This window comes from Mixophyes fleayi, chromosome 8, assembly GCF_038048845.1.
Source record: "Mixophyes fleayi isolate aMixFle1 chromosome 8, aMixFle1.hap1, whole genome shotgun sequence".
Classification (NCBI taxonomy): Eukaryota; Metazoa; Chordata; class Amphibia; order Anura; family Limnodynastidae; genus Mixophyes; species Mixophyes fleayi.
The window spans coordinates 48,341,823-48,369,214 of NC_134409.1; the positions used below are offsets into that span (position 1 = coordinate 48,341,823).

The 27,392-nt window shown below is 39.0% G+C and overlaps 1 protein-coding gene across 1 annotated transcript in view; it reads left to right on the forward strand.

Moving 5' to 3' along the window:
* Positions 1–27,392, forward strand: part of LOC142100236 (putative ferric-chelate reductase 1) — an 80,496-nt gene that overhangs the window by 25,205 nt on the left and 27,899 nt on the right. The window contains exons 4-6 of the mRNA XM_075184168.1: positions 6,170–6,300; positions 12,869–13,005; positions 14,530–14,621. Of these exons, the coding sequence (XP_075040269.1) occupies positions 6,170–6,300; positions 12,869–13,005; positions 14,530–14,621 (360 nt within the window). The remainder of the gene's footprint in view (positions 1–6,169; positions 6,301–12,868; positions 13,006–14,529; positions 14,622–27,392) is intronic.

Genomic DNA, 27,392 nt, shown 5'->3' on the forward strand with positions numbered 1-27,392 from the left:
GGTTACTGATTAACTGCATTTCAGCTAATTAATAAAAGTAGTAGTTGCTTGTAATGTTAAGCTGGAATACATAAAAAAAACAGGCTACCAAATAGGTCTGTGAAGGAACAGGCCAGTGGCAGAAATAGTCAGGCAACAGCAACAAAATTATCTTACAGTATGTTTGAAGGTGTTGTGCTCTTTGACTGTCTTTGTCTCCTTAAAAATGTTGCCAGAGACTGGTGAAAAGACCGGTCAGACAGCTGGTTTGGTTTTGCCCCAAAATGGGAGTCTCCTTGTGATGTCTATGCCCTATGTGGAAACGTTTGACGTTACCATCACCACTTTAAGATATTTTTAGTGCCAGTTAGGCCAGTGATGGGCAACCTGAGACACTTCAAGTGAGACATGTGGGGCCCTCTAACCTTTAAAACAACTACAAATTACCCTTAATTTCAGTAATAAGAAACAGCCTAAACATAAAATTCACACACCCACTTCACTCATCCCTCAATGCCCTGAAATGCCTATCAGACCTCCCACATGCCATTGATATCATACACATGCTCCAAAATTCCTCAATATTCCACTCAGACCTCCCAATTGTCAAAAAATGGGCCAACTAACCCCAAAATGCCCCACATGCCCAAGATCCCACATGTTCTCCAAATCCCCTTCCAGACTTCCCCAAGTAGTTCAAACACATCACTTGCTCTCACATACCACGCTGACCAGATCTAATGGTCTTAGGTTTTTAACTATTTGTAATAAAATATTTTTTTGTATTACATTTTTGGAAAGTAGACAAACATATTATTATTGTTATTATTATTATTTAGAAGGGGCTAACATATGACCCACGACTGTACATTGAGGGGGTCCATTATTAGTACCAAAAAAAATCTAAGCTTCCAGCTAAAATTGTAACCAAAATGCAGGGGGCCATGTAGGAGCAGCTGGCACAAACAGCTCAACAAGTGCAGGCAAATGAGCAGAGGCCATCTGACCTTCAAAACGGCTGCAAATTACCCTTAATCTCAGCAATAAGTTAAAACAATAGATCTAATCAAGGAAAAAAAATAACAAAGTTTTCCTGTGATTTGCCAGTTGGCAGAGTGTAACATCCATTGAGATATATATGTGAAGAGTATTTGAGGGTCCAGAAGGTTTAAAAACATGTGACTCGGAGTCCTAGAAAGCACTAAGCTTCTAGCTAAAATGTTATGCTTTTGAGTTTGCTGATACACAAGTGTCCCCTCCCAGATATTGTAGGCTGTAGTAAGTTTCTTTTGCACACAAAGATGAGTTGATGCGTTTAGTTGCATATGGCACGGCTCTGGGCATGCACAGATTCATTTTGCGCATGATATGCACACAAATAGCAGATATGTTCCTTGATGAATCGGGGTCTTCAAATGGAAAATGGAGAAACATTTGCTTCATCTGATTGCTAAGAAATCCTTACACACACTCTTCAGTCATTCATACGGCAAGAAAATCAAATATGACAGAGAAAAAATGCATCAGCGTGCTCTCAACAATCTTATGTCAATGGTAATGAGCATAATATTGAAAATCTATTAACAAAATGTTGATGGGAGAGATGCCATGTATGGATAGAGAATGGTGGAAGCATACCTATATTCCATTAATGTACTTCCACCTAGTTATGATCTGCTGGATTATTGGCAGAAGACTTTTCACTAATAGACAGAATTAACCAATTATCTGCCTTGGTGGTGACAACAGCTACCACTGAATATGAGGAACAACTATCCTGGCTCTTTTTCTCGCAGTGAGTATGACCCTAAAGAAAATACCAGGCAACCCGATATTTCCAACACAGGCATGTAATTATCCACAACTGGGACAAAAGCGCTGATTCTGTTTCCTTTTCATTCCGGGAGCACTGCCGTTCATTAGCAAGCTGAGGTATTTAGTACTCCAAAGCAAAGTCACAACATTTCATCCAGGTATAGAAATTGTATGTACCGGGCCTGAGTCATTAAGGAGAGCAAAGCAAAATAAAACAGGAATAAGTTTGCTACTGGACAAGTCATGTTACAGTGCAAGGGGTGAAAATTAGTTTACTATTTTGCACATAAGTTAAATACTGGTTGTTTTTTCATGTAGCACACAGATACTTGATTGCTTTATTTTACACTGAAATTTAAAGTTTTATAGGACATGCCCTATCCCAACTATAAATCTGTCCCCAAATTTTAAATTTACCTCCCCCTCCAATGCCAGGTGGTTTTGCCCAGGTGCAAAGTTATTCCTTTTTAATGCGTTGCTCTCTTTAATGAATCAGGCTCACCAAGACTAAGGGCTAGATTTACTAAGAATCGAGTTTGGTGGCGGTTTGAAATCGCCACACATTGCCGGCGGTTTAGTGGTCCAAACCGCCCCATTTACCATAGGGCGGTTTGAGGCTGCGATTTAAAATGGATTGCGATGTGTGGCAGATTGAAAAAGCTAAACCGCCGTCAGTTTGGTTTAAACTGCCATCAAAAACAGGACAGGTTGTATTACCTGCTTCTGAATGACTTGATAGCTTAAACATGATGTTTGAACTATTTTGCCATTCAGAACATAACAGAAAGCACCACTGAGATTTAAATTATTTGGGCAACCATTATTTATTGATTAAGGGGGCAAAGTTAATTAATTATTAACTTATGGGGGGGAGGAATTTCATTATATTAAGGGGCCAAAATTATTTAATTATTATATTATTCAGGCACTATATAATGCCAAATTGTGCAATATAAATAATTATATCCACCATTAACAATAAGTTAATATTAATATATATTTACATTTCCCCATAATATAATGCTATAATAGTGCCCCCTTAAAAAAATATTTAAAAAAAATTCCCCCATAAGTTAATACTACATTCATTTTGCCCCTTAATCAATAAATGATTACCTCAATAATTTATATATGATTGATGCTTCCTCTTATGTTCTGAATGGCAAAATAGCTCAAACAACTTAGCCAAAAACCGGCAGTTTGACCAAACCACCCTTTAGTAAAACTATCCCTAAGAGCAAACCATTCTATTCTGTTTCACGACACAGTGGTGGTCATGATCAGTATATCATTACCTAACGCATTTCATCTAATTAGTTAGACTTTGTCAAAGCTACTATTCACCTTTCAGTAATCCATGTATTTACCTAAGAGGGTAAAAAGAGGGTAGAAAGAGGGATCTCTTTCTCATCCTTTAGCATACAGCTGTGAAGAAACCAATAAAATACATTTTAAGATCATTTTTAGAATTAGTTAGATATTTTAAACACAAATGGTATTATAATGTATTTTATTTGGTTACTTGAACCAATAACCTGTTTTTTATTTCAAGAACTTTATTGAATTTTTCAACGAGTCACATGAAAAACAAGAGAGTACATCTTGTATAAATTGTTATAACTTAAATTGTTCAATATAATCTGATTAGTTTGCTAAAGAATGTGTGTTCCTAAATTATATATTGTTTTATTATATAGAAATGCAACCATTCGTTCAGAAGTGGAAAAAGATGCATATGTTTCCAGCTTAAAATGTAACTCAAGCTAACATTTAATTTTTATTCCAAGATCCCTCACCCACAACTAGTGGTACACGAGGGACTCATGCGAGTTACACCTGCTCACCCCACCATCTCTGCAATATTTATTTTCTTAGTGTTGATAATCATGATGTTCAGACAGAGGCATGACTGTTAATAATACAGCTCGGTCCAATGGAGAGCCCATTTTAGAAATTGAGAAAGTGCTGTCGAATTTCAGCTGGTCCCAGATGTCAACAATTTGCAGCACTGTTGGAGAGGAGTTCCCCTGAATGAGGAGTGTCCCTGACGAGTTCCCCTGAATGACTGCAGTTCTGCTAGTTGACTAGTTGAGGGGAATATTGCGTAAATAATTACATTTTAGCAGGTACCTATAAAAGGGACTACACCAAACCTGGCCAACCTGTGGCTCTCTAAGTGTTGTGAAACTACAAGCCCAATCATGCTTTGCAACTAGATAGCTAGCCGATAGCTGGCAAAGCATCAGGGAACTTGTCGTTTCACAACACCTGGAGAGGCACAGGTTAGCTAGGCCTGTACTACACTATCCCCTTAATTGAGATAACACACAGAAAGTATATTCCTTTAGGATAATCTCCTGAAACTTTAACATATATATTTCTGCATGTTAACAGTTATTTCCTATAAATTGTTGTGCATTTTAGGATTAGCAAACCTTTAAGAAAGTGACACAGACTTCCATGAGACATGGTAGTAGAGTCTAGTGCAAAGAAATTTAAACAAGTTTGGGGTAAAGACAGGTTTATTCAAAGAATACGTAAGAGGCAATAATAACCACAATTTATTATCTTCTTTTTAACTCATACTGTGTATGTGTGTATATACACTAGCAGGAAAAAGTTTGAAGTCACTAAAAATTGTCCTTGTTTTTGAAGAATACTTTTTTTATCATGGTACCATTAAATGGACCTGAAATTATAATCAATATATTGACAATGTCACAACTTATTATTTTTATTTCATATTACTGTTCTATTCATCAAACTTTACATTCATCAAAGAATCCTCCATTTGCAGCAATTAAAGCTTTGCAGAGATTTGGCAATCTAGCTGTCAGTCTTTGAAGATATTAAGGGAAAATTTGTACCCACAAATTCTGTAGCACTTCCCAGAGGTGCAACTGGCTTGTAGGACATTTTTTTTGCTGCTAGTCACAGCAACCAGGCATACGATACAGCATGACTTGTTAGTCCGTGCTTTACACATTTCATCACTGGGACTTCATCAGAGGTCATACAGAGCAGCTAACCAACAAGATCAGTCAGCTGCTGACTGGAGAGGAGTGGGTGGGTGTGTGTGTAGATGAAGATAAAGATCTAATTGAAGTCCTACATCGCATACATGGTACATTTTATCATCATTATTATTTATATATCTGATCATTTTAAAAACAGACAAAAGCTGTTAATAATTTATGTCATATATGTATTTGGTCACAAAAAAATAAACCTTTAATGAGCCTCCTTAGTGTGCCACCTGGTGGCCTTTGGAGGCCCATCAGTCAGGTGCACTCCCACATATATTACACACTGGCCAATCCACAGACTGGAACCTTCTTCTTACCTCTTGCTCACCCCCACATTGTCTCTTGTGCCTCACAACTGCCTCTACGCTTCTTTAATTGCCATTGTCACTGTCTGAACTGAATTTTTTTTATTCATTGCCATACCACATTGTTTTATTTGTCTTTGCATTAATTACCAATGTTGTAGTTGCACTCACACTGTTCCACCATGCCACTGCATATTCTCTCTCCCCCTCACTAATCTCCTCTAGTGTTCTTTCTCTTCTATGCCTTCTCTTTATCTAACTACCATTGTTATACCCCATGGCCGTGGTCATGCATCTTCTCTCTCCCCTAGCCTACTGATTCCCACCCCCCACCAAACCTTTAACCCCTTGGACCAACCGTCCTTCTCCCTGCCTTCACCTTTTTCTAGGCCCCTTGCCTATGCAGTCCATCTTTCACACTCATGCTCACTTCTCACTCCTCCCCTCTTCTACACTCACTATGTCTCTCTGCTCTCCCACTTCCTGCATCTTCATTTATCTTATGTTCCCTCATGCCCAACAGCCACTCACCCCACACCTAATCACCCCTCAGTGTCTGTAGCCCTGTCTGTTCCGCCCATGCTCTTGGCCACAGGCCTGCTTCACACTGGTATGCTCCTTTTTTTTTCCACATCCCTTCTCTGTACTATGCCAACCCCCCCCCCCCCCCCCCAGCCCTCCCCAAACTAAGCATCTGGTTTCTGTTCTGTTCATTGTGTAACTGGCAGTTTTTCTGCCCTACTATGTAACTGTCATATGTATGTACTATGTTTGTGCTATTTATGTACAAGTTTGCTCATTGTGTTATTTGATGTTGTTTGTACTCCCTCCATTGTACAGGGCTGTCAACCCTTTGTAGCACCATTATAAATAAAAGATCATTATAATAACATTTACTATAACATGTTTGATATAAACATGGCCTTACTGTAGATAATTAATTTCACAAATAATTTAGGGTGAATCTTTTTTTTCACAGATGGGTGTTTGTGTTTTGGGATTCCTAATTATTGGATTCCTAAGCTCCCCTGTTGCCACTTATAGCAGCGGACTAGTCTACAAAGCATGTGACACAATGGTACCAAACCATGGCACCAACGTGCCAGAGACAACAGCACCACCATACACAGTGTCTGCATCCAGCTATTCATATAGCCCAGGAGACCAAATCACAGGTAAGAACATTTGCTACTGTTCTAATTTAAAGTGAATCTGTCACCTCATTATCACCTATTAAAATGACACATCGCTGTGATAAGTAATTTTTCATTGTACTTATCACAATAATAACATAAAATACTTTTTTGCCATAATTTCATTATTTTATTAGGAAAGCTAACCAGAGCAATAAACGTTACTGAGGAGGCCCTTGTTCTACTCATTCTCATGGGACGTGGCCCAGTATATGCACGGAACTGGAAGCCCAATTTGAGACTACAGCTTCACTGCAATTACAAAAATATGTAAACAAATGTTTAAATATAAAAAGATAGCAATAGATAGAATATAGAAGTTATATCAGTGGTTAAAATGGAAATTTAGAAGTGGCGGTATGGAAAATGTAAGTAAGGAACTTGATAATGTTACAATGAATGCAGTAGGAGAAGTGGTGGTATGGCATACCACTGTATACCAGCCCACTTATATTATATCTAAATACCCCTAAGTCACCCTCAGAAAATAATATTTCTTTATTTATTCATTTAAAAAAGCTAGAGAGCTGAAAGAATAATTCATGTCTTAATTCCATCCTTAACTCTTGTTAACAGAACAGGCATTGCAGCGATAAATCGGCTCCCCTGTGCACAAGCATTAGATGGATGGTCTGTGCAATCATGTTGTTTTAGATGTAAATGTCCTCCCTGCAGCTGCAATCCTTGCTGTTCTCCACTGCTGGTCTCCAATGGAGAAGACAGACCCATTTTTTGCCGGCGGTAGGGATTTGGCACTTTGATAAATTGCCACATTGATGTCTATAAACCATCCGATTTGTATATGTGAATATCTTAAAATTAGAAAGAAAATATTCCACTTTATTCATAACTAGAGATGAGCAGTTTGTATTCAAAGAAATCGACCGATCCGAATTTTCTGATATCGTGTTTAACCATGTCATTACACAGCTTCTCGCACCCTCCCCTCTGTTATCAGCTGCTATTTTTTAAGTGATAGGCTGTGGTTAGGACGTTTGCTGTCCTCAGAAAGTCGCTTGTAGAGGGTGACAGAGGCAATTTATATTGAAATAGGTTTGATTTTACTGCACAAACCTCTAAGTCTATTTACAGACCAATCTGCTGGAATTGTGTGCTGATAAATTGGGTGTGAGAGTGTGATAAGTAGACAAGCAGTAGCTACTGGTTGTAATTAAAGATGTTCACTGACCCCTGTGTTTTGGTGTTGGTTTTGGATCTGTATTAACTTTGTGTTTTGGCTTTGGCAAAACCGCCCTTACTCGTTTTGGTTTTGGATCTGTATTTTTTTTTAAAAAAATTGCTAAAATATGCAAAAATTACATTATTTGACTATTTTTTGTTCCTTAATTATTATTAACCTCAATAACATTAATTTCCAGTCAATTTTGACAATCTCACAGGTCACAATATTGTTTTCATCCATTTTCAGCGAAAGACTGCAGCAAGCTGGCGGGATACTAAGCGACAGAGCAACGACACAAACACATGGCAGTTCATAGCACATCTAGGTAACATTGCCACACAGCAGTGGCAGAAAAGTTGTGCAAGATGAAATTGTCTTTGAGCTCTTCCACCCACCCTTATGTTAGATATTAAAAAGGACATGTACAGTTTACCAAACCAAGCACTTCAGTGACAAGGAGTGCCAGTTTTGTGGCTGAAGTGCTTGGTTTGTTTGTGCCACCACAAAACAATCTACCAATGGGTTTAAGGCAGCTAAGCTAACAGTGCTGTTAATGAACTCTACAGCGGCAAGTCATGCACCAGTGGAAGCAGTTCTTGCCAGTGATAAGAAGAGGGCCATTGTCATGTTTGGGCATAAGACCAAAAATTCACCTCTTATGTGTGGAATTATTTTTACCCAAATGCTGACACAGTTGTCTAGCCATTTGTAGTATTTGTAAAGCCACAGTCAGTAGAGGTAGGGACCTTAACCATCTAGGAACCTCATCCATGTTATACCATTTGAAGTGAGTTCATCTACACCCCCAACACCTTCATCATCAATATCGTCACTAGTGATCGGAGTTAGTCCTCCATCCAAGTTGCTAAGGCTAAATGACTCCTCACCTATCCAGGATTCCTCAGAAGACTCCATGAGCATTAGGCCCGCTGCTGCTGCTCTTGCTGCTTGGAGTAGATCTTCAACCCAGAAGCACATCAAGAAGAAGACTACTAGTAGTTTACAACAATTCACTGTTAAACAATCCTTTGCAAGAGGAAGCAAGCATAACAGCTGTCACCCAATCACACAGCGGATCACAGACGCCATGGTGACTATGCTAGTATTAGATCTGTGTTCAATATCCAGCATTAATGCAGCAGTTAATTGAGGTCCTGTGATCCCGTTACCAAATTTCATCTCTACACCATTTTACTAGACAAGCAATTCCTCACCTGTACCAGGAGGTTACAAAAAAGAAAATTATTGGGCTACAAAATGCCATTCTACCCACTGTACACTTAACCACAGATATGTGGACAAGCGAAACTGGGCAAAATAAAGATTATATGACTGTGACAGCCCATTGGGTTGGTGAATCGCCTTCAACAGCAGAAACAGCAGCATCTAACAAACAATGGCAGATCTTTCAGAGGCAGGCTACTCTGTGTATCACTTGCTTCACTAAGGGGCATACCGCTGACAACTTGTTTAAAAAGGGATGTCATTGCAACATGGCTTATTCCACTTGGACTCTCCTGAGGATATGTGATTTCTGATAGCGCCACCAATTATTAGAGTATTACAGTGGATAGAATTCCTTCACATTCCCTGTCTTGCTCACACAATAAACGTGGTGGTATAGAGCTTTTTAAAAAATGACAGTGACATGCAGGAGATGCTGTTTGTGTCCCGAAATACTTAGGGTCATTTTCGGCATTCTGCAGCAGCATGTAGGAGATTGTAGCACCTGCAAGAAAAATATAATTTGAGCGCACTCGAGAATACTTTCCGTGTTGTGCAAGGTGTTGAAACCACTCAAAGTAGTCACCTGTGAAGTGAGTTCAGACACTGTTAGCTTGAGTCAAGTGATTGGCTAATTAGACTTTTGGAAAATCTGCTAGAGAAATTGAAGAAGATGAAACAAAGCAGTACTGCTAACTATGTCAGACTTGTAGATAAAGTCCTTTATTTGATTCGCCAGGATCCAAGAGTTATCAACATCATGAAATTGGATCACTACATTTTGGCAACTTTGCTTGATCCTAAGTTTAAGAGCTATGTCTTCTCTTTCATTTCAACTGAACCAGAACTCAAGAGATGCAATGAGCTCCTGGTCAGCAATCTGACAGCTCAAATGGTACATGACACGATGACATCTCCTCTTTCAGCTTCTCCGGCAACTGGTGCTAAGAAAAATCTTGGTTTTCCCAAGACACCCAGTGGTGATGCAGATGAGTCGGGACAACATTTTGACATCTGGGGGTAAATGTATCATACCCTGGTTTTTTCATCTCGCGGGAGATCGGCGTCTTTGCAGCTTAAATTTAAAGGGGCGATGGCTTGAAAAGTTTGAGACGAGTGAGGAAATGTATGTCAGTGCAATTTTGTGGATGGCCTTATATGTTAGTAGAAGAATTTTATATTGGATTCATTGAAATAGAGGCAGCCAATGTAGAGACTGACAGAGTGGCTCAGCAGAGGAATAACGGTTTGCAAGGAAAATCAATCTAGCCGCTGCATGCAAAATAGATTGTAGGGGTTCAAGTCTGACTTTGGGAAAACCAGTAAGGAGGGAATTGCAATAGTCAATGCAGGAGATGATGAGTGCATGAATTAATGTTTTTGCAGTGTCTTGTGTCAGATATGTACGTATTCTAGAAATGTTCTTTGGGTGTATGTAACATGATTTAGATATAGTGTTGATGTGGGGAATAAACAACAGTTGTGAGTCAAGGATTACACCCAGGCAACGAGCTTGCGGGGTGGGATTTATGGTCATGTTATCAACAGAAATAGAAATGTCAGGCAGGAAACTTCTGTTTTTGGGTGGGAATATTATTAATTTAGTGTTTGAAAGATTGAGATTGAGTTGGCGAGACAACATCCAAGATGAAATGGCAGAGAGACAGTCAGTGACGCGAGACAACACAGATGGTGAAAGATCAGGAGAGGATAGATAGATTTGTGTCCGCATAGAGATGATACTGAAATCCAAAGGAGCTTATTAGTTTTCCAAGAGAAGTGGTGTAGATAGAGAATAGCAGAGGACCAAGGACTGAGCCTTGCGGTACTCCAACTGATAAAGGAAGCGGAGCAGAGGTGGATCCAGAGAAATTAACACTGAAAGAGCGATTAGATAGGTAGGATGAGAACCAGGATAGGACAATGCCTTCAAGACCTAGGGATTGTGGCGTTTGTATGAGGAGAGAGTGGTCAACAGTGTCAAATGCACAGAGAGATCCAGGAGAATTAGAAGAGAGTAATGATTATTATTACTGTTTAAGGTCGGTATCACAGGGTTTATTGTTAGAAACCAACTTCAAAATCTACAGTGCAACAAAGAAGGACAAAACAAAAGCACCTGTCAAGATCATTCTTTTATTAACAGATAATTTGATCAATAAATCTAAAGAAAATGATCCACAGATAAAACTAACTTCACCAGAATACTAACTTTACAGGCTTCCTAATATCTAATGAGCCAAAAGACCTCTGTATCCTTTTATAACTGTCCAACTAAGAAGGAACTGTTAAAAGAAGGTGTGAGGATCACACGTCCTAGTGGATTCTTGGCAATCTCCTAGGCAGTTTGTTGAAACCAAAACCCAGTTTATTCCGTAGGTGGCAGTACAGACAGGCAGATATACAATCAAAAGAGAGATGCAATTCTTTGTAGGTACAGCATATACCTGTGACGGATGCGCAGTTTCACGAACACAATCAATGCAGTCAAAACACAGGTTATATCCACTTCAATATCGCCATGATGGAGGAGCTAATGGTGGTCAGACTAGGAGCGGTAGCCAGGTTACAATGGGTGGGTCAGTAATAAGGTATAACCCCAAGGGTCCTCCGCATGGTGATTGTTGGCTCCCTGTGGAGAAGGTGCCTAGGAGTCTGATCCAGGGATACTAGACAATGACCTGCTTGACTAAACAGCAGAGATTTAATAACATTATTCATGCGTATACCAATAGTTTAATCCAGACATCTTAGTCTCACTTATCCCTGATTTGTATTCCACCTGGCCTCATTTAAGAATACCTTGTCTGGTTTATATAACTATGGTCCTAGTAAGATAAATATGCATTGCATACATTAACATATGTTAAACAAATGCGCAAGAACAATAAAAGCAAATAAACTGTAAGGCAGTGAAATGAAAGTTCATGTTATGCAGATAGAGTGGTGGATTGGGAATGTCCCTCTGCTTTACTCGCATGAGTCCAAAAAAATGCATTTCACAGAAGGTAAAACATTAATTTAAATAAAAAGAAAAAAACCTGCAATCATTTTGTTAATGTGAGAATAAGACTACTGGTCCTGTCTTAACGTACACAAAAGGCTAAAACCAGAATTTCATAAAACAATGTAAGTGTGTATATAAAAATTTCCAGCAAAGACACATTACTGACCCCATGCAGCTGAATAGTCAGCTTCTGTTTTCTGAGCTAGAGAATTCCTGATTTGCTCAGTGACAAGGACTATATAAATTCATGTAGATGTTCTGCGCAATTCACTTTTATAGAAACATATGTTTTTCCTAATTTCTGAAAGGAGAAAATTAATATAATGTTCGTCTTTGCAAAATAATCCTGCTTCTCACAGACAAAATAACATGAAATATTAGATAGACGCCACTAGGCATCTATAATATAGATGCCTAGTGGCGTGTGTTAGTCTGTCTGTGTGTGTGTGTGTGTGTGTGTGTGTGGAAAAAATAAAACCAAGCTGCAGCGCCACCTGCTGGGCGGAGTTATACACTGACCTGCTAAATTCTTAGTGTGTGTGGAAAAAAAAACTCAGAAAGGGCTGAAATTTGGTATACTAAGATGTTTTTAATTTGTTAATTTAATTTGTTAATTGTTAAAAGTGTTTATAAAGATTTAAAAAATATATATATATATTTCTTGAAGGAGAAGTGACAGTTGGGAGTGGTTGGTGGTTGCCGGGGGTGACAGTGGGGAGTGGTTGGTGGTTGCCGGGGGTGACAGAGGGAGAGGAGTGTGATACTCAGGACCGCTGAGAGAGATCCCTGTGTCTGGATAGACATCTGGATAGATGTGGCGATGAAAATGAAGGATGAGGTGATGGAGAAGAATGATGAGGTGGTGACATGTGGACAAAACCACGTTAAAAAAGGGTGCTTGCGTCGGGAAGTAACGCTCTTCCCCTGAGGAGGCCTGGGCTAGGGCCCAAATGCATGACAAGAACCTTTTTAACACCTTAAGTAGCTTGATTTGACTAGAATGCATGAGTATCATGCACGGGTTAACTTGTGTGTATATGTATATATATATATATATATATTGTATATAATTTATATATAATATATTAATAAATAAATAATTAATAAGTAATCATCTTTGTCTTTCCTTTCTATAGTCATTCTGCAGGCACATTCTGAAACATTTTTTAAAGGATTTCTCCTGCAAGCTCGCTCATTACCAGGAAATGAAATTGTTGGTCATTTCATTGTAATAGACCTCAACTCTCAAAATCTTACTTGTGGTGAGAATGTGGTAAGTATACATTTAACAATGATTAACTTTAAGTAAGGTGTTTTACAACTTCAGTCTGTAGACAATACTTTTGATATTAATGAGGGAAGCGGTAATGTGTCACTCTAGTTTTACATGTGAGGACAAGGCATTGAGGTAAGGGTTTCTTTGGCGCTGTATTAACTAGTTGACGACAGACAACCAGTTGAAAACTGCAGTATTGTCTCCTCTCTATTTTAAATGACAGGCAAAAAAATAGTGTTAGAGGATCCAGAGAGGGTGTCAAGAACGATCTCATTAAAAAACTGGTACCAAAATCACAGAACATTTAAAATGACAGCTGCTTCCCTGCTTCAATAGTAAACCCTGAGACGTTACTACATTGAAGTTCCAGGGACTTAGTCCAGCAGGGGGCAGTTCCAAAGCAGCACATAAATAGCTTGTATCAGGTTATATCTGTCAGATAGTTCTGTCAGATCTATGTAAACTGGTTCCAATAGAAGCAGATCTGTTAGATCCAATGTACACTAAATCCTTTAGTGCTGCCAAAAGGGGAATACAGATTGAATGCCTATCAAATAAACCAGGATATCTGAAAGTTAAAAATAAGAACATTTTATTACTTTTACTATACTCAGCAAGAGAGCCAGCAAATTAAATCTTTAGGCAAATGAATGAGCTTGCAGAAACTGTTTAGAAATTACCTAAAGCAATATCTTGGAGTGTATTTCTCCCCTAATTTTGCCTATTTCTGTCACTATAACTGACCGAAAAAATATTTATTCTAATATCATCATTTATTTGTAATGTGTCACAAAACTCCAGTTTCAGACAGTCAGAATGACAAAACATACAAAATTCAAATCCCACATAAGATCAAGTACATATGAGGATGACAAAGGAGATACAGACTTGAGACAGAGGACCTGAGTGATTAAGGAAAATAAGGCAAAATAAGGAGTAAATGTTCTCCAGTACAAATCATGTTACTAAGCAAGGGGTGCAAATTAGTTTATTATTTTGCACATAAGTTAAATACTGGCTGTTTTTTCATCTAGCAAACAAATACTTGATAGCTTTATTTTTACACTAAAATTTAAAGATTATCTAGGCCACATCCTACCCTAACTATAAATCTGTCCTCATATTTTACATTTACGTCCCCCTGGAATGCAACATGGTTTTGGCCAGTTGCAAACTTACTCCTTTTTTATGCTTTACTCTCCTTAATGACTCAGGCCCAGAGGGTAGAGATGGACCTGTTCATGAGAGCTTATGGTCAAAGGCAGAACACCCAGATGGAGAAGTATCAGGTGAGGTTAGTATAGACTCTATTGAAGAATTAAGTGAGAGAGCGTTTGAGTGTTAAAGTTTAGGAAAGAGTCTGGTATGGTGAGGTAGGGAGTTCCATAAGTGAAGAGCAGAATGGGAGAAGTCTAGAAACTGGTAGTGAGAGGTGGTTAGCAGAGAGAAGAAAAGGAGAATTGCATGTATAGCTTACTTATTGGTTTATTTAATTGCTAAATGAAATCTATATTTTTACAGGATTCATCAATTAGCCATACAAATTCAAGTAACAAGTCCAATATCTCTGCACTGTGGGTGGCTCCAGCAGCAGTCAGCAGTGTCCGTTTTAGGTGAGTATCATTGGCTGTTCTTGAATCTAAAGCTGGCCACACCCATGACAATGGGTTAAACCATTTGGTCAATGTAAACCAAATAGGCCAAAATCTGCAAAAACCACCAACAATGGATGAAAGCAAATAAAATTTTAATTGTAATCATCCCTGTCACAAAATGCTGCTGGAGACATATACACACTTATTAGGAATGTGAGATCACCAACCAAGTACACTAACAGAATCCCATAGGATCCAACTAGGCAATGGTTAGATTGAACATTAATATCTTAACATGTAGGGTATGGGCTTCTGTCTACTAAAAAACAATGATGCCTTGATCTTGGAGAAAGACACATAAACAAACATTTGGAAGGGTATATCATGATTAGGTAGCATAGCATAATAACCTGTCTATGACCTATGCAGCAGGAGGATAGCTGTGAAGATTATAATCATGTGTAGATATTCATGGAAATAATTACTGTTGCAAGTAAATACCATATGGCAACAAAAGTTCTATGAATAAACACATCTCTAACTTGGAAGACATGTTGCATCCACTATCATAATTATTACCAATGGTCAAAGTGGACATTTAGCAGTGTCGGTATGAAAAATGTAATGGGAATGTAAGTGAATGGAATTTAATAGTTTTACAATGAAGGCAGTAGGAGAAGTGGCGGTATGACATACCACCGTATACACCCCCACTTCGACCTCTCATTATAATATTATTATAAATGACTTGTAAGACGCCACAGTGCTCTGCACCTACAGACACTGGGGTAAACAGGACACACATAAAACAGGCACATATAAAGTAGACATAAAAAAATGCCTGACATGAAAACAAAGGGTAGGGAGGGCCCTGTACATGAGAGAGCTTACATGTTAATTGGAAGAGGGCAAGAAACAAGAGATACAGTACCACCTCTATGCTGTTGCTAGCAAGCTCTGCCTGTCCTCTCCCCTCCCTGCTCTCATGTATTTACAACTGTCTCTCTGCAATCTCCTCTCCGCACTGTGACCACTGTAAATGACGAGCTTAGCAGTCGCCGGATTTTCTCTATTCGCAATTTACAGGTGACTGGTATAACCAGGGCCGGATTAACCCGAGGTCTAACTGGGCTATAGCCCAGGGGCCTCGGGCATCCAGGGGGCCCTTCAAACTCCTCAGCAGCATTATTGATCAGTCAGGGGCGGGGGCGCCCCCGGCCCGATCAATGCTGCTGAGCACTGTCAGTACAGTCCTCCGTCCCGGCGCGCTGTAGTCTGCTTACTGAGGATATCTCGCGAGAGTTCATGAACTCTCGCGAGATCTCCTCAGTAAGGAGCTTACAGCGCGCCGGGACGGAGGACTGCACTGACAGGTAAGTGCTTGGGGGGGTCCTCGCGGGGGCGGACGGCGGCGGACGGCTCACATTGGGGGCCTCGTGGGGAATGGAGGGCCCCTTAGCCCAGGGGCCTCTATTCCCTTAATCCGGCCCTGGGTATAACTGGTGCCAGAGATACAGTACATTTAAATAATAGTATGTAGATATTTATTCACTGTCGCACTGATGGTTAATCATGATTTTTATGTCTGTGTCGTTCTTGCCGTTATTGCTATCATCAGAAAGCTGACTACCACTGACTTATACCATGAATGTTTAACAATGTTTAAAGAAAACCATGAATCCTAAAATGAATTCACAAGTTTTCTGTACATGAATGCAAGATCTTGACAGTTAATTGTCCCGAACTATATTACATGCTGTAATACAAAGTATCAATTTCACTGTATAGTTCAAACTGCCTAATTATATCTGTAGATATTACATTTAATCCCATTTTAGTTGAGCTGGTGCACATGCCACATAGTGTGTGGTTCTGTCTTTGTCACAGGGCAGGACCAGGCTTCACTACTATGAGAGCATATAAAGTATAAAGTATTGAAGACAAATAAAATGTAAATACTTTTTTCACTTCACACTCCCACCTCCAAGTCTTTTCCCACGTTGCTTCCCATCTCTGGAATGCATTCCCGCACTTTGTCAGACTCCAGGCTTCAAACACTCTACATGTCACCCAATCGTTATTCTGATCCAACCCTTCACCATTTGATTGTAAACTCTCACAAGTAGGTCCCTTCTTCCTCTTGTTTCCTCCCTCCACCCTCTTCCCCACTTGCTTCCTACCCCTCCCTTGTCACATTCAACTACCATTGCTATCGTTATAATAGCCTGAAAATTGCCCTTTGTGATATGACTTAATTTATGCTAGCCTTCTTTCATTTCTACTTGTATTTGTTACCCATACTTTTCAGTTCTGTGTCCATCTTGTTTGTACTACCCCCATGTACGGTGCTGCATATATATGTGACACCCTATAACAAAAAAAAAATACTAGCAATAATAATGAAGTTAGAGGAGAGAAAGTGAGATAAGCAGTTGTACACAAGTTGCTCATGTAGCTTAGAGTCAAAAGGAAGGAGAATAGAGAAATACATCAATAGTTGGAGAGAGAGGCTTGGTCAAGAGAGGGTTATGTTAGAATTGGTGAGATGAACATGTGTTTAAAGGAGGGTGGAAATGTAACTTAGAGAGACCTGCTTGAGAGGTGAGCTAGAGGTGGGCATCCAGTGGGGAGCTGAGAAGTTGTAAGATGAAAGAATATGTATATACAGGAGGAAGTCGGCATAGGAACAAGAGCATTTTTGCTGGTAGCAGGTCTCTTTGATGTGCCATGGCTGAGGTCTGGAGCGGTGGACACTTTATGAGACTGCATTATCTAGGACTAAAAAGAATGTTTTTTGTAGAAAAAGGCTGCCTAATCACAGAGGACAGGGCAGTCATAGGAGAGAGTGGCTGCATAAGTGAAAATTTCGTGTGGAGAACCTTTGGAACCTAAGGTGGCCTCCTTAAGAAAACGTATCGCTATGGTAGAGGCAGATGATTAAGGACTATGGGAATTAATAGATCATTTAGACTGTAAGCTCCAATGGGGCAGGAACTGATGTAAATTGATTCATATTCTCCATACAGCATCACGTAAATATGATTAGTGCTATATAGATAAATAAAATACATATATATATATATATATATATATATATATATATATATATATAACAAAGGACATAGATCCTCTGCACTCTCCATGTACAGACTGGTGTGCAAGAGGGAGTTGCCCACATTGTATAGACAAAAAGCAGAATACTCTGCACTCTCCAAAAACATAATTAATTCTGTACTAACTACTTTTCTATATTAAAAACAGGGAATGTTAGCTCCATATATTGCAATATATGTTAAGCTGGCCAGCTCACGCCAAAGTCTTCCCATTCTGGGTAGTCCTAACATGATCAAATGCAATGCTTTTCTAGCTGGGCCAGGGCCGGACTAGCCATCTGGCACTTTTGGCAAATGCCAGAAGGGCCGATGATCAGATGGGCCGGGTCCCGAGCAGTCGGTGCATGGCACCGACACTTCCTGGTGGCTGGTACCTCCCCAGGAACCAGCCACATGACTACATGTGCCGCTCGCACATTACAATCTCCTGCAAGGCAGCTGTCAGAGGAGCAGACAGGAGAAGGCAGAAGACAGAAACAGACAGACAGAAATAAAGCTGAGAAGGTAAGTACACTAAAACAGGGGGCTGAAAGAAAAGATGCTGCAGAAAACAGAGGGGACTGGGGGCGAGAGAAAAGATGCTGCAGAAAACAGAGGGGTTAGGGGAGTGAGGGCAAGAGAAAAGATGCTGAGAGGAGACAGGATGCCACACAGAAATGGATGGGGGAAGAGGAGACAGGATGCCACACAGAAAAGGGAGGAGACAGGATGCCACACAGAAAAGGGGGGGGAGACAGGATGCCACACAGAAAAGGGGAGGGGAGAGAAAGGATACCACAGAAAACAGGGGGGGGAGGGAATAGAAAGGATGTCACACAGAAAATGGGGGGATAATATGATTTGGGACACTGCTGTGTGGCATAATATGATTTGGGGGCACTATTGTGGCATAAAATCAACTAGGGGCACTATTGTGGCATAATATGATTTGGGGGCACTATTGTGGCATAATATCAACTGGGGGTACTATTGCTGCATAATATGATTTGGGGCACTACTGTGTGGTATAATATAATTTGGGGCACTACTGTGTGGTATAATGTGATTTGGGGGGCACTACTGTGTGGCATAATATGATTTTGGGACACTACTGTGTGGCATAATATGAGCTGGGGCATTATTGTGGCATAATATGAACTGGGGGCACTATTGTGGCATAATATAATTGGGGGCATTACTGTATAGCATAATATGATTTTAGGACACTATTGTGGCATAATATGATTTGAGGGCATTATTGTGGCTTAATATCAATTGGGGGCATGTACTCAGGCATGAGGGAAGGGGGAGAATGTTAATATAATGTGGGAGGTAGGCTATTAATTTAATGGTGGAGTAAAGATTGGGGCTAATTATTTAATTGGTGCTATTTTATCTGTGGGGTGATGTGAGTAACTTTATTTTAACATTGGTGCCTAGCAATTAAAGATAGGATGATTGGACCTTTAATTTAACGCTGGGGTGGTTTGGGGGCTATTAATTGACAGTGGGGCTGTTTGGGAAAAAATGTCTATTTATTAATTGTGAATATGTTATATATTATATTATTTAATGCAATGATGGTTGCAGTATATGTGTATTTATTAAATGTAAATGCTATTTAATTTATTGCTGGGGTTGCTTGGAGGGAGGGAAATAGGTTTATTTATCAGCAGCAGCAGCTATTTATTCTAAATGTGAATACTAGTATTTTAATGTTGGAGCTGGAGGGAGGCCTAATTATAAAACATGGGTTGTATTGATTAAATACCTGGGTTGGTTGAAGTTTTCTAAATTACATGTACCCATTTTTTTTCCAAATAGGGCCTCCAACATTCCACGATCCAGACAAGAAGCAACTGAACTAAAGACACCAGAAGCCACAGGAAGTGAAAGTGAGAAGAACAAGTAGGAGAGAGCATTGCCCTCTTAACAACATTTTGGGCCCCCGGGCAAAGCAGTGCACCGGGGCCCCTATATATACATATATATATATATATATATATATATATATATATAAAAATAAAAATATTATATATATGGGCCCTGCAGCCCAGGGGGGCCCATCGAAGGCAGCAAATGGATGTTGGGCGGGTGTGATGACGTCACGCCCGACATGCACTGTGAGCGCCGCACGGAGGAGGAGACCAGGGAGGGAGCCGGATCGCCAGCTGACCGCAAGGTGAGTATTGTCTTCTTTTTTTTTAGGGTTTTTTTTTTTTGCTGCCTCCGACGGGCCCCCCTGGGCTGCAGGGCCCCCGGGCACCTGCCCATTGTGCCCAATGGGAAAGACGGCCTTGGGAGAGAGCAGGACAGTCTGCCAACTGTCCTGAATCTGTTGGAGCAGTCCCGAATTTGGGTGACTGTCTCACTTAGTCAGGATTTGGTCTGACTACAAGGACACTTGGTAGGTATGTCTCACTTCACACTGTACTGTTCATGAAGGCAGAGCTGTATGTAACTAACAGTAGTGCACACAGTGTTGCCTGTGTATTTGTCTAACAATTGTCTAAAATAATAACCATGTTACATAATAGGGGCCCCCCTGTCTTAAATACCCCAGGCCCCCCGAGCGATAATCCAGCTCTGGTTAGCAGGAGGGAGCGGATAGCTGCTCCTAGTCCCTGGATAGAACACAGTTGGCAGAGCAAGCCAAAGAGCTCTAAGTATCACAAGATTGGGTAATCTTGTGAGACTAAGAGCTTCACTGCCCACTCTACATTAAGTTCCCACCTTGATGGATGTCAGCAGCACCAGAAGCATAGATAAGTACAGTGGGCTGGGGGTGTCATAACGTGGCTGGGAGGGCATGATAAATGTAATGTTTTATTTTAATGTATGTATCAAGTCCGGCATACATTGCATAAACAAAAAAAAACATATATATATATATATATATATATATATATATATACATTATCACATGTATTAATATAACATATGTTGGCAGCAGAAGGCTCTACTTTCCTATTTGCGCCCCTTGGAGTCAGCACAATGATTTCAGACCTCTTCAGTTACGCCAAGAAACATGGGAGGAGCTGCTGCGGCCGGGCATGTGCAGCAGCTCTATTTTGGCCATTTTGAATGTTTAGAACAAAGCAACCGCGGTGCTGTGCTTGTGCACCCGCTTTATTGCAGTTGTGCATTAGGGTGTGTTTGGGTAAACCCCATGTGTACGCCTATGCTTGGGGGACATCCCCCCTCTGCAATTCTGCATCATACGCATGAAGCTCCATTTGGGAACTATTCTGTTTAGGCTTTCAGTTCTGGAGGCGTTTGAGTGCACTCATAACTAGATCACTCCAAACATGCTTTGAACAGACGAAAAATAAATCCCCCTGTGTACCTACCAGGCAGCAGGGTGGGCTGTGTGGGGCAAGTATGAAAAGGAATAGAAAATTAAAATAGCAACTGTTTGTATCATGCTGGCATGTATCTAAATTCATTAGTGTCAGTAGGGTGTCTTATATTTTTACAGACTTTTTGGGTAATAGTGGTGATATTGGAAATGTCTTTAAAAAAACACTTAAAGGTAATTTATGTGAATTCATATCTATTTGAAACTGAAAGCTTTGTTTATGCTCACAGTTATTCATTATTCCATGTATTTATATAATGAGTTAACTTGTTTGACACAAATAAATATTTCACATAGAAGTTGTGTTACTTATTATGGGCTGATTTTGAACGTATCGTGCTCAAAATCACTTTGCACATGTCCACAACCGGGATATACGCCAGTGAACGCAGTCCTGTCCGCTGCATCTTCGAATGCAAGGGACACTTACTGCAGCCTACGATTTCGGTCAGTGAACAGGGCAGGAAAGGGATGTTTTGCCATAGTCAATGTAGCAGGGGCGTTCCAAACTCAAGCGCACAAAGCCACATCCGAATACAACTCTGGCCATCTGAAAGCTACTTGTTTTTCTGCCATATCTCTTGCTAGAGCTAAAGGGCTAGTCTAAGTCCTGATCACTAGCAAAGACTCATTTGCATGCTAGAACATGTGTTTGCAATCACGAGTAGCTAAAAATATATTTTGTGCTCAGTAGACCTTAACAACATCCTAATAAATGTATTTCATGGAAAAAAAAATGTAAAACAAAACACTTTTTTTTAACTGTTGTATCATTAATGCCTTTATTATTAACAGGTGACATTAATTCAATCATATTTTTTTTTACCTGTGCGTTTTTTGGCGAATTTATAATCCACATAGGTGTTGGACTTATCCTGCAGCGTCTTGTGCAGTAGAGCACAGCAGACCTGCCCCTGATTTCAGGGCTGTAACTAGGGCTGTGCGCCAGGGGCGACTTCCCAGGGCGCAATGCCCTAGTTACAGTTGTGGGCTAGTGGGACGGCACGTACCTTGAGATCCGTGCATAGATGAATTCGGAAGTATGCAAAGCATAAATATGTACTAAACGCAGGTTGCGCTCAGAATGCGTGACTTGGTGAATCAGGCCCTACATGTGCTATGCAATACATAACGCATACCTCCAAAAAGGGGTGGGACTTAATGGGGAAGTGGGTTAGTTTTTGACCAAATATGGTTGTTTGTGAGTGGAGTTTGTGTGTGACTGAGTGCGGCAGGGGCAGGGCTTATTTTGCCATTCTTTCGGGATTCTGAATGTTGGGAGCTATGCATACATAGTCAAATTAGCACTAATCTAGAAGGAAAAGTTACAAATAATTAATTAAGGCTTTAGCTAATATTTAAAAGAGAAAGGCTGCGCTGTAGGAGGACTAAATATAATATATATAACCAGAACCAAAATTAAAATTATCTGGAGTATCTCCCAAGGAAAGAGAATACCTAATAAAGATAATAAATACCATTTATTGCCTAACGATAATGGTGCAAAAATAAATAAGCAAAAAATACACACAACCCAAAAAATAAATAATCTAAAATACACATAAATAACATGTACGATACATATGAAAATCCTTCAGTACTGAGGTAATTGGGCCCTATAGCCACTAACAATAATACTGGATATTAATTATGCTCTGCATAGAAAAGACCAATTCATGTGAATCAAAAAATGTCCGTCAAGTATATATCCCGGCAGATAATAATTACAGAACGATGTGATATTGAAAGAGCCAGGAGTTCTTTATAGTAACCACAAATCCAAGGCTAAACTTCATCCAAGTATTGTTCCGGCATATACAGATATTCACCGCCCGGGTGCCTCCCAATAGGTAATGTGAGAACTAATCCTCCAAAAGTGGCTCAGAATACAATCAGGTAAAGTTTTAGCTTACCGGTACCAAATTCAACCCTCCGGAGGGAGTTCACATAATAAAGCAAGTTCCGATGTGGTCCCTGATTCCATCGAACATCTACTCCGCTATACGCGGTAAGGTGCAACCTCAATTGCCGTATATCTTGAAACGAAGGAATGCAAATCTCGTTCCGTATTTAGATCAAACCAGCAGAGATCAATAGATATCCAGAGACAGTGTGTCAAATGAAAACAGACCCAGGTGACGCGTTTCATGCTTGCACTAAGCACTTTCTCAAAGCTACTAAAGGGTCTGTAAAAATCCTTTAAATATAGATCCAAAAGTACATGTGTTACCATCAATCCAAGCTGCATATTTGTACTCGTTATCCCAACGGTTTAATCTCATGACAAGTAAAACATTTAAATGAACAAAATACACAACAAGAATATAAATATATATACACACACAAATATACATAAATACACACAAATTCTGCTTTATAGTAAACCAAATACCATATAAATATCAATAAAAACCACAAAAATTTTATATATAAATAAAAATTAAAATAAAATTGAAACAACCTCCCAAACTGAATCCATAAATAACAAATAATAAATATTAATAATAAATACCTTTTAAGCACCATAGCTCATAAAATATATAGACTCAAATTATTCAATAATCCCATAGCCTAATATATCAAAACTTAAGGATATATGAAAAAACAAATACATAAAATATATAATAAAATATAATAAATTCTGAAAACAAAAATTAATTCATATTTCTTCAGTTGAGACACTGGTGGTCTAAGGCTTCATTAAGACCTGAGGGGAATAATGTGGCCAATTTAAAGAACCAGGCAGATTAACATAAACAAAGTTTCATAAAGTGATCACCTCTTCTTATTGTATTATTCACATGTTCAACTCCTAGTACTGATAAACTATTGAAATCACCTTCATGAAAATCTGCAAAATGCCTTGAGACGCTATGAACTCTTATTTTGTTCAAGATGTTTCTTTTATGTTCTCTAAAACGTGCCTTTAATGCTCTGGTGGTTCTACCAAGGTATTGAAGTTTACAGCTACATTCTAACACGTAAACAATGTAAGTACTATCACAATTAATAAACCCTTTTATGGGAAAAACCATACCAGTATAATTGGATTTTATATTCTTAAATCTATTCATATTATGTTTACAGGTCACGCAGACTCTTTATTACATTTAAAACAGCCATTTGGTTGTCTTTGAAGCCAACTGTCTCTAGGAGTCTCTTTCAATGACTTCAAAGTACTTGGTGCTAAAATCCTCTTTAGATCTAAATTCTTTTTAAATATAATAACCAGCTTCTCCTCTATACAGTTACTCAAAATGTTGTCTTGTTTTAATATGCCAAATTTGGTTCTCATGATATTTGTAATCTGTCTAGATTTGGAATTATATTTGGACACAAAAGCAGGTGTCCTCTCATTATTAAACCTTTTTCCAGTTTTTTTTAGAGTTTTTGGGGTATTTAAGGAGAGACTCTCTATTCAGAGTTAAAGCATATTTCTTGGTTTCATCTAATAGGATTGTCGGAGAGACCCTACAACTAAAGGATTCTAACATTTTGTTTAGTTGACTCCTAAATTCTAGATCATCCGAACAATTCCTTCTTAGACGACCTACTTCATTTTTTGGAATGTTTTTAATCCACGGGCCATAATGCCCACTCTTAAAATGAAAAAAAACTACACACATCAGCTGGTTTATTATAATTGGATGTGACAATTTTCCCCTCACAAATAGATAAGGTAATATCCAAAAAATTAATCTCATGACTATTAAACAGATGGGTAAACATAAGATTAAAAGTATTTGAATTCAGAAAACTAACAAATTCCAAAGCTAACTCTTGACCACCCTTCCAGATAGCAAAAAGGTTGTCTATATACTGACCATAGAGGACCAGGTTTGCAGCGAATGGACCATCCCATAAAAATTGTTGTTCAAAAATACCCATATACAAATTCGCAAAACTCAGCGCGAAACTGGTCCCCATTGCGGTCCCGGTGGTCTGTAAATAAAAACGTTTCTCAAGCAAAAAATAGTTATAAGATAAAATAAATGAAATTGCTTTCAAAATAAAATTCTTTTTTCCATCTGAGATATCACTATCACTCTTCAGATATGTTTTTGTAGCCTCATTGCCTCTCTCATGAGGAATGTTAGTGTAGAGAGCTTGTACATCCAATGTTAAAAAGCTGAAATTATCATTCCATTCTATTGATTCCACTAATCTCAACATATGTAGGGTATCTTTAATGTGCGATTTCTGGCGAGAAACACAAACATGGACAAATTAGATGTAAGTGATCCCACTCCCGATATAATTGGTCTCCCTGGTGGCATAACGGGAGACTTATGAATTTTAGGAAGATGGTAAAATACCGGGACTATAGGATGTTCAATATACAAAAAGAAAAATTCATCCCTAGTTATAATTCCTTGACTGCAATTGTCATTAAGAAGTTTTTTCAGTTCCAACTGAAACCTAAGAGTGGGGTCATTATCCAACTGTTGATAAAATAGATTATTATTAAGTTCTCTGAGAGCTTCATTAATATACATCTCGCGATCCATCACTACAACGCCACCTCCCTTGTCAGCCTGCTTGATGACAAGGGAGGAGTCCTTCTGTACTTCCCTAAGAGCTTGTCTTTCGTTCCTAGTTAGATAACTTGCTCCCAGGACTTCTAAAAACTTTTTCCTCACCCTATGTTTTTGTTGTTTAGTCTCTGTATTGATATTAACCCTAGAACTACAAAGAGATCTAAAATCATTCAATGTTTTGTTATAGAAAAAAGTTATTGCAGGACTTTTATGTTGAATGGGAAATTTAGTTTAGTTTTAAAAAGTGGTTTATCGGAGGTATGAGGGTCATCATTGGACCTGTTGATATCAAAAAGCAAGCTACAATTATCTTCCTTAACATTATTTTCCTTGAACAGGGATTCCAAGTCAGATAAACATTCTGAATCCCCACTATCCAATACAATTGGAGATATATCATCATCAATATTCTTCAACTTCTTCTGTGCAAAATATCTTTTCCTACACAGATTCCGTATGTATTTATTGAGTTCCAGAAAAAGATCAAACAACTCTGGTTCCCTGCTTGGTGCAAAACCCAAACCTTTGGTATTTAATAAATTTATTAGGTTTTCTCTTTCCTTGGGAGATACTGCCGATAATTTAAATTTTATTTCTGGTTATATAGATTATATTTAGTCCTCCTACAGCGCAGCCTTTCTCTTTTTTCTTTATGGTCAATATTTGATGTTTTATTTATGCAATAAAACCATTAGCTTGCAGCAGTGGAGGATTTTTGTTTATTGTGCATGCCTTTTTACACAATTTTTTTTTTGAATATTGTTCGCTCCAATATCTTTTGTGAGCGCCGATTAACCCCTTAGTGGGATAACCTTTTTAGCTAATATTTACTGTGCAGATGTGTTCATTTCCCTTACTGACCAAAAGTCCACAAAATGTTCCACACACAGCATCGGTTCTAGCAGATCCTTATAATGCAGAATTAGAAGGCCTGTTACATCTTTTGACATAAGTCCCATTGCGTGCCGTATTTTGTGTGAAATTGCTCTGCGCATGCTCAGAAACAGACGTTACGCCAGTGAACACAATTGCATGCAATTCATGTCCAAACGAAAAATGTCACTTACAACTGCCTATGAAGGGCGCACAAGGGATGGAAAGGGGTGGACGCATGTAAGCAATGTACAGTAAGGGCGTGCCAAGGTTGAGTGGATGCACAGTCATCCGATTCAAGCTCTGGACATCATTTAGGTAGGTGTTTTTAGCTGTATCACTTGCACTGGGCAGGTGGAAGTTTCTGACTGATAGTGATGACTGACACATATGTTTACCAAAACATATATTTGCAAGTAAGAGAACCTGTTAAAATGCATTTTATGTACAGTACGCATTACGAACAACCTAATTTATGAATTTCATGCAATGCATGCTGATGGGACTTGATATTGCACATATGCATGTGTGTATTCTGCAGTCTGTTCTGTCTGTCTGCACAGCAAGTATCGCCAGAGCATGTTTATAGCCATTTTCAAATGAAAATGCTTCTTGAGATCCGCTTGTACTCGAATACGGGCGTAAATGGTGCAATTTACGCTTAATTTGCGCCTGAATTTAAAAAACGCAAAATGTGTTCACATTGCGTTCTGGGATGAATCAGATCCAGAGGGTGTAACTACATACCTACCACACTAAAATTAGGTAATTCCATCAGGAAAAAGCTCTACACACAGAGATTGTAGTTTGTAACTATAACTATCCATAATTTTACACATATGCATTTCCATTGACTAACAAATACATTTTTCTTTTCATTGATGCAGAGCAACATTTGTTGAGACAAAAAGTAAATTCTGGGTGGGAG